This window comes from Atractosteus spatula, chromosome 9, assembly GCF_055471065.1.
Source record: "Atractosteus spatula isolate fAtrSpa1 chromosome 9, fAtrSpa1.hap1, whole genome shotgun sequence".
Lineage (NCBI taxonomy): Eukaryota > Metazoa > Chordata > Actinopteri > Semionotiformes > Lepisosteidae > Atractosteus > Atractosteus spatula.
The window spans coordinates 54992363-55001337 of NC_142714.1; the positions used below are offsets into that span (position 1 = coordinate 54992363).

The 8975-nt window shown below is 35.3% G+C and overlaps 1 protein-coding gene across 4 annotated transcripts; it reads right to left on the minus strand.

The window, feature by feature from the left end:
* Positions 1–391: 391 nt before the first annotated feature.
* Positions 392–7990, minus strand: ids (iduronate 2-sulfatase). Of its 4 annotated transcripts, none has more exons than XM_088925324.1 (9): positions 7702–7990; positions 7061–7197; positions 6655–6832; positions 6307–6395; positions 5799–5999; positions 4797–4967; positions 3192–3318; positions 2379–2552; positions 392–1148 (listed from the first exon to the last, which is right to left on the minus strand). In XM_088925324.1, the coding sequence occupies exons 1-9, from the start codon at positions 7817–7819 to the stop codon at positions 682–684; spliced, it is 1662 nt and encodes a 553-aa protein (XP_088781450.1). In that variant the 5' UTR covers positions 7820–7990; the 3' UTR covers positions 392–681. The 4 variants fall into 4 exon arrangements, with proteins under 4 accessions (XP_088781450.1, XP_088781449.1, XP_088781451.1 ...); XM_088925323.1 differs by having other exon boundaries at positions 4797–4979; XM_088925325.1 differs by having other exon boundaries at positions 4797–4979; positions 7061–7170; positions 7702–7962.
* Positions 7991–8975: the final 985 nt, after the last annotated feature.

Below are 8975 nucleotides of genomic sequence, written 5' to 3' on the forward strand. Positions count from 1 at the left end.
CTTAAGTTGTGGAAGGAATAAAAAATGAATATGTACACATGCACTAAATAAAAAAAATACTGAAAATGGTAAGACATAGAGGACGGGATAGTTAAGTGCAACTAGCAAGGGTCTATCAATACAGAATCATCACTCTGTCCCTTTGTACTATAACTACCGAATGTCTAATTCTAGAGTGACAATCTGGACTTTTTCTTAAGAGTAAAAGGCTGAAACCTACAATATTCAAATGGTCTTTTGAACCCCGATTTAGGGTGTTTTCACAATGGAGCAATGAAATGCCTAATTTGCTGTTCTAGGCCTACTGTTAGACATATTCAAAGATACAAGTGTTCTGTGTTTTCAATTTTCAATCTTCAATTTTCAAAAATGAATGTTATAGAACTGGTATGAGATGTGACAATTTATTAATGACAATTTGGATCAAAATAAAAAAAGAGGGTCACTCCAAAACCCTCCACTACAAAAATTAAGTGCATCAGAAGAAAAAAAAAACAATGATAAATATATATAAAAAAATGCAATAGGATCACTTTAAGATGTTTACAGCTGATTGCGTTATTATTACAGGTGTAATACTGTAACTATGCATTAACCTGTAAAGTAGAGAGGAAAGGGTTTACAGACAGCTGTGATAGACAAGATATCCTGACAAGATGAGGATAAGGATAAAGATAAATGTTATTTGATTTTTAAATACTGCCAGAACGTTTGCACCACACTCGCATATTTAGTTTTGTTGAACAAATTATCATCTTGGTTGGGGTCACTGTCCATAAGGTAAAGCTCTCCAGCACATACATCTGAGAAGTTGGCTTCAAATGTGTTTGGGTTGAAACCTACCCACACAGTGTAGCGGTAGTCAGAGGAACGGATGGAGTAGCCCATGATGTGAATGTCTTTGAGTAAGGGAAGGTCAGAGTCCTGCTGTGGTACATCAGCAGGCCTTGGATACTGGCTGTAAGCAATAGCTTCTGTGTCTATGTTCCCTTCAGGTGTTTTGAAGCTGTGCGCCAAGCTACGTCCCTCCGTGCAAAGCTCCACATTGAAAGAGGAAACAGGACATGGAGGGGGCACTTGCAGCCCAGCCAGCTCAGAGATTGTGGGGAATAGATCCACCAACTCCATGACATTTTTCACCATTTTCCCTGCAAAGGTTGACAGCCCACATTATTTATCACCAGTACAAAGTTAAGTGCTTTCAGTGAAAATTAATAAATAAGCTCAATACAAAAGTTTTAAGACTTAACAAGACCGAAACATCTTTATAACAGTATAAATCAGACAACATTCAGGCATGTATCTACATATGTATATGCAAGCTAATTACTTTGTGCACTGTTAACGTGGGAAATTCTAGAATATTCTGCAATAACACAAAATTTACACCATATTACACCTGCATAAATTAGCAGGAACAAATAATTAAGTTCAGTTTGTGTTTATCTGAAGACGTTCACTCGTCAGCAACTGAGGAGCTGCATATTTGCTAATTAAAAACTTTGATAAAGACATAAATGATTGTAAACCATGAAATCTTTAGCAGATATTTTAATTGAAAGTTTACAGATCCTAACATACAGTATTTAAAAGGGAAGAATTTTTAAAATTCCTTTTATAGTAGCCTGTGCCTCACCATAGGAAATTTCATGCAACTCTTTTCTTCTATGATTCCTCCGGCAGATATAAGGTATAGGAATACTACACATTGGATTTAAGCAGACAGATCTATGAGATTTCATCAAATGTATTTGATGTTTGCAGCTTGGCACTACTACTCACGATACAAGATAAGACCTATGGTGACATTTCCCTCCAGGTTCAATACTCTACGCCTTCACAGTAAGGGGCCAGCTTTTTTGATAGAGAAGGCTTTTTCTATTAGTTGTATAGACAACGTACTGTATATTGGACACTAAGTGCTGGAGAGACAGTGGATTGTATCAAAACTTAAGTCCAACCACAAAAATTACACATAAAAGTCAGGGCACTGAAGGTTACAATAATTAAATCTGGCTAAACACTGACTCAATAAAAAATTCTCATTAATCATGACACTTGGGAAATGAATAAGATGAAAGTGTTAGAACTTATTATCTTGTGATGGAAAGCATAGAGTTTTCTAGTTTCTTAGCTCTTTGAAAGAGAAGTCTATTCTTAACCACTTTATTCCTATGAAATGAGAATCTTAAAGCCAAGTGCTTTCCACAAACAGAGGTCAATTCTGCTGTTATCTTTCAAAACAACTTATAGAAAATTAGGAGGTTTAACATTAAAAAAAAATCTGAAAAGAACAATTTGTTTTAAAAGTTTTTTAGAAGGGTGAAAAGGAAATTCTACAAAAGGTACAGTGCTTTCCCTTCTGGTATTTTCATTACCTTTGAATGACATGTCAGACGAGTAATGAAACGGATCCAAATAGGGGAAGATTTTTGTCTTGGGCTCTGTGGTGGATGTGGTTAATCCTGGTACATAAATCATTAATGGCACACGGGTTGCTACATCAAAGTTGCTGTATTTAGCCCATTCTCCATGTTCACCTAATGACCAGCCTATAGTACAGTGAGAACAAAAACAACTGTCATTAAATTTTTCTATACAGATTAATTCACTCATTCAACACTGAAGATACTTTCAAATGATTAAACTCCTACTCCTCATTCTGATTTAACCTGCTCCTGATGGAAAAAATAAAATAAATAAAAGACAAATGTTGAACATCAGCAGGCAAGAGGAATTTAAACTCCTGTCAAATCCAGGCAGTTATGAATAAGATTGTACCACCTATGATTTCACATAAAACAACTTCCAGCACAGGTCCTCAGTGTTAACCATAGTGAAATACAACACAAACACCATAATCAACTCTAAAATGTAGATTCCAGCATACAAAAATAATAAGATACACATTAATGTATAATACCGTGGTATTAATTCTTTTAATTTGGTACAAAATTGATTTTGATGCATGAACTATTGCTCCAGATTTTGTGAACAGTACTTGTTATTTCAAATATGAGGTGAATCGCAATATCAATATGATCCTTTCATGTAAAAAAATGTAGAAAAATAATTGCCTTAATACAAATCAAAGGGCATCCTGAAGAAAAGTTCCAGGGTCTCAAGATAACAGCAATATAAAATGGTCTAAAGATCTTGAAAAAAATGGAAATAAGGAACAATGCACTTACCATGATCAGAAGTAAACACCACAATAGTTTCATTGGCCAGACCCAAATCATCCAGGGCATTTAGAAGCTGTCCAACCTGAGAGTCAAGGTAGGACACAGCCGCAAAATAGTTCTGGCGGATTTGCAACTGAAAGCAAAATTAATTATTTGCAGCATGTTTCACTTAAAACATTTGTAATATCCTGTAATATCATCTCTATGGCTAAGAAAAATATAAAAGTACTGTTATGGTAATTTAAATAACGTCCACTTTTGCCAACTGTTGTATATTGCGATCCAAAAACACTTTCAAGTATTTTTCACATCATCCTAATTTGGGATCAACAGTTTCTGACTTGACATTTGCCGCAGCACAGGATGGTCAAAGATTGATCATTACTCTCTGACATGTCTATGTGTCATGTTGGTCATCACCGTTATGAGATTTTCCATACCTTACAGGGGTGCTGGCACTGACTGGAGTGATATGTGGAATGTCCCAGAAACCAAGTGTTAACTCATGCCCAGCCTGACTCATTGGCAATTGGTTAATTTTGCACCACACCTTAGGGAAGTGCCACTCACAGCTGCTTAATGATGGAACAATTGACTAACAACTGCTAAATTCTCACTTTGTCAAAGTACCTACTAGAGAACTCTGTAAGCCTCTAATCTTTTCAAATAAATACAGAGAAAGGAAAACAGGTGTGTGAGAACAATTAGGGACTGTACAATGGCATGATTTGAAGCATATTTACAGTGGTGCTAGAAAGTTAATATTTAATAATGAAAGTTAATAAATTAATGAAAAAGTATATCCCTTTGTGTGTTATTTGTTTTATTGGGTAATCTTTATTTATTTTTATGACAGATGAAGATCTGATCACATTTTAGGTGAAATTTATGCAGAAATTCAGAAAATTCTAAAGGGTCCACAAACTTTCTAGTACTACTGTAAGTGCAAAGGTCTAAAACAAAGCTTTACTATTTCAGGAAAACAAACTATGAAGAAGTAAGAGAGTTTAAGGGATAGATTAGATGGCAGTAGTTTAAAGACATTCTGCATGAAATACAGAGCAGATTAAATTTAGAGTTATTAAAGCAGAGTGCAAAATACATTGGCCTAAATGGTTTAATAAATCAATCAAGACACTAATAGAAAAAAACACTTCCTAAAAATATTAAATGCAGCAACAAAAATAAAAGAAACAGAATACACAAAACTGCAAGCACATGTGAAAAAGGTTTATAAGAAAATCCTAAACATAAGGCTTTTTAGCCTCTATTCCAAAACAGAAGTGTAAGTTTGTATTACAACAAATGAACAGTAAAGGATGAAGCACCTCAAGGATAATAGTGGAAAATGTTAGATGACTGGTATTTCAATATTTCTCTGAGGTATTCATTTCACATCAAAGGAACCAACAACATGCTTCAGGATAAGAAAAAAGGTTCTGTATTTAGAGATAGAAGTTCAAGAGGTACTAATGTAAGTAAAATCTTAAGTATCTGATGACCACTTGCACGTAAAAGAAATAAGCAATATTACTCATAGGCTGTTAGCAAAATACTTCTAGCACTTCAAGATATGACTCCTGTCATAAAAGACAGGTGTAATATGTTTACCTGAAATGTTTTAGGGAGTGGTCCATAGGGAAAGCTAACATTCAGCACCTGCACATCCTCCCTTTTCCGGATGTCCATCCAAGGATTGTAGGCAACACTTGGCATTCCACTGGGGATGTACGGATCAGGAGCCATCGTCATGTTTTCTAGCGGATACAACTCTAAGTATTGCTGGAATAAAAACTACTTTGCATTAAAAATGAAGAATATGTCCTTAAAACAAAGATGTGAGGTCCAACAATTATATTAACTTACCTTAAAAGGAAGCAGTATTGCCTACATCCTCATTATGGTTTTGTCATATTTATAACGGTTTTGTGTTTGACATTAAGGAGTAGACCCATTTAATTCACCACTGAAGTACACTCATCTGGATTACATGTGGCACTCATAACATGCCCATAGCCTCAATACATAGATTCAGATTAGGAAAAAAGTGAGAAACTGAATTAAGGGGAGATTCTTTGGAGGCTAGATTGGAATTTAGCTAGGGCAATGGGGTTAACATCCCCACTAGTCCAAACTGTGCTACAAGAGACCCTGGTATAATGCCTTATCCAAAGGACTGTACTGTAGGAAGCACCATGTTCCAAGTCACCATACTTTGGCATTAATTTAGAAAATTCCAGTACTAATGGAGGAGCGCCACTTACTGGTCCACCAACACCATTCAGAAAAACTGCCTGTTTCTCCTTAGAGTCCTTCCATCCCAGTACTGACAAAGCTCATGTGAACTCTCTTCCCATTCATTAAGAAATTACACAATCACCCACTGTATGAATTCCATTAGAACCAACAGAAAAGTGTTTTAATGATCATAGAATATTATTAAGCCTAAAGAAATAAAAAAAAATAACAAAATCCACAAAGTGTGGACATACCTCTAATCCTCATTCAGTATAAGATTTCTGCTGGTAAATTAAAGAGAATACCGTGCACATTAATAGCACCCCCTCACACCCTCCTCCTTAAAGGACACATTAGTACAAAGAGAAAGATTACCTCCGGATATCTGAAAGGTATGTGAGGTTTATAATATCCCACAGCAAGAAAGAAGGGATTTCCTTTATCTTTCATTGATTTAAGTAATTTAACAGCTGCTGCTGTGTTCTGTATATCTGGCAAAGTCCCTTCTGGCATTTCAGAAACCTTCACAGGGCAAAGCAGGTTGGCATGCAGCTTGCCATCCTTCCCTGTACACACCTTAAAGGACAAATATATTCAAAAGCAATTAGTACTTCTATTAGTATATATTTTTTATTGAAACATAACATAAAAATATAAAAATCTTTATCCTAAACTTATTTTCATATTTTACAAACCCATGATGATTTGGAACAAAAATTACAGGCAAATGCTACTCTGATGATGATACCTACTGTACATGACCCTATCTACAATAACTTAGACTTTATAATAAACTTTATAATAGACTTTCAGATTATAAAGAATTTTCTTTATCACACTGGTACAAGATTATTTCTGACAAAAGGACACTTCAGTTACTGACCTTCTTGTTTTCATAACGTAAGGATGAAGGATGATACGTTGGAAGAGACCAGCTATATGGATAATCATCAGTGTAATTTGACACAATACCTCCAGTAGCACAAGAGAGGAAAGAACAAATACATCATCAGGCAAATGGAAAATGTAAAAGAACAAACCAAACGATGAAACACCCATTAATTTAAACTTCCTAAAACATGTTATTGAAAAACATATTTAATAGGTAAATCATTATCTAAATGCCTTCTGTATGTGAGTAACCAAATTTTGTTTCAAATTAAAATTTTTGATTATTCTGTAGTATAACGCAGGCACACACGCACACACTCTCAGTTGGAAGTTAGAGTACCTGGATGGAAAACCTTCCCCACAGACATGGTGACGTAACCTTTGGATTTGAAATACTGTGGCAGTGTTGTGTAGTTTCCTGCATGGACTCTCCAGTATGAGTGAAAGTCATAGAGTCTTGTGGTGTCTGGTCTCCGACTTGTTAAAAATGAAATTCTGCTAGGGGCACATACAGCTTGCTATACATAAAAAAAGGAATTATAAACAAACTTTTCATTTACAGTGATCCACCAAAGGTTCATAAGAATATAAATAAAGTTGACACTGGTACCATTTACAGTCCACCAAAGGTACTTGCAAATGTCAGACTAAACCAGAAATTGAAAATGATTTGGTATGGAAGTAATCACTAACAGCAGTAAGGCTATTCTTTGAGCTTGAGCACAACTCAAGTGAACTCCACTTACTTGGGCGTAAACATCGTAGAAGACGTTGCTTTTTGAAGCCAGGTTGTCTATGTTCGGCGATTTCACAGAAGGATTACCGTAACATCCTAAAACTGGTCGCAGATCATCCGCTACAATGAAGAGGACAGAAAGGTTGCCTGAAAGTAAACGATTAAAATAAATCTTAAGTAAAACTAGGGGTAATGGGAATGACATACGATGACACTTTATGACATTAAAACATTTTACCATCTCCAGATTTTTTAAAATCACATATTTTAACCTCTACAAGGCGAATATGCTCCTTCGTGGTTTCTAGGTGTAGAAGAAACGTTAATCATTACGCTATAACACGAACTCACAAATTATGATTTTTTGCCTTAGATACTTAACACGTGGGGAAAATCCAAGTAGCCAACGCATCTAGTCAGTTCCATACACTAGTGTTTTTGATATATACACCTTAATTTTAACAAGCAAATCAACTAAGAAAAAAACCTTACAATGATTACTGTAGGCTACAAGGAATATACCTATTTCACGGCCTTTACTGGAGAACTCCGAGTAAAGTACTTTGCTCACGTGTACAACCGAAGTGTCCCGGTCGCAATATTTAATGCTGTAGTTTAAAACTTTAATATTTTGATTATATATATATTTACCTTTATTGTGCTGCGGGAGCAAGCTGACCCCTGAAAGCCTGTTTGCAAAGCAGATTTGGAGAATGCTGCATACGCCAAGGAACCCATGCAAAGACAAACATACCATAAAAAAAGACATCCTAATGTCCTTTCTGTGACCGCAAATTAAATAACTAATACATTCGGGTTCTCTTGAAACATTAGCATTTTCCTTAAGGAAAGTAATTTTCGGAATGAAGGCTTAACTGGAAACACAGGAGACGATGATAAACATTTTCACCATTGCGTTTTGCCTTCCTGGTTGCACAACAAATCTCCTCCTCCTTCCTTAAAGCTTATTGGCTTAGCCATTTGTTCTCTCAAATTTCAATTCGCTGACTGTGTCTTGCGGAAAAACTCTGAGATTTGCTTTACATACGTGAAGGCAATTTGAGGGCTTAGACCTAACATTTTAAATAGGTTTCATTTTGATTGGAAAAATAAGAAATTAAAAATCGATAACAGTACATTGTGCCTGTAGGCTATACTGTACGTATGATTACACGTGAAAGGCTGTGTTCCACCTGCATGTAAAATGTAAATTTACTTTCATGATTAAATTGCCATTCTTTCTTTAAAATTCCATCATCATTATTGTTGTTGTTGAGTGACTACATTGATCTTTGGGGTCCCTGAAAATTTAATGTTAGTATTTAATTATTTAATTCATTAATAGCATTTATGTAAAAAATATAACAGATGAGGATATGTACAATATCTACTAATGCGATCCTTAATTGCAATTAGTCACGACACAAACGAGTACAGGAGCTGCGGGTCTAAATTTGATAATGTGGATTTTATTTCCATTAATAGATAAAAAAAATCCATAGAGATCCTTTATAAGCCAACGATATCGAATTTTATTTATAGGCTACATTTGGGTCTGCACTAGTCTTATCAACTTTTAGGGGCTACATTTCTTTAACTTTATCTAAGAGTATATATAGTGTATATCAGTTGTGGATCTTCTCCATTTGAAGTTGTGAATTACAACTACACTATGTCGAGCAATGACTGACAAAGGCATGTACTACATATTCTTATAGTTGAGTTAGTAAGTTCTTACAAAACGCACCATGTTAATTTTAAAAACAGAAATAACATTAAAAATAATTTCCTGGACACTCCACTCAAAGCGCTTTACAGCTAATGAAGACTACCCTACACTATCACCAATGTGCAGCATCCGCCTGGATGATGCAAAGACAGCACTTGCATTTGAATGAGTTTCAATCATGCTTGGTTACTCGTGT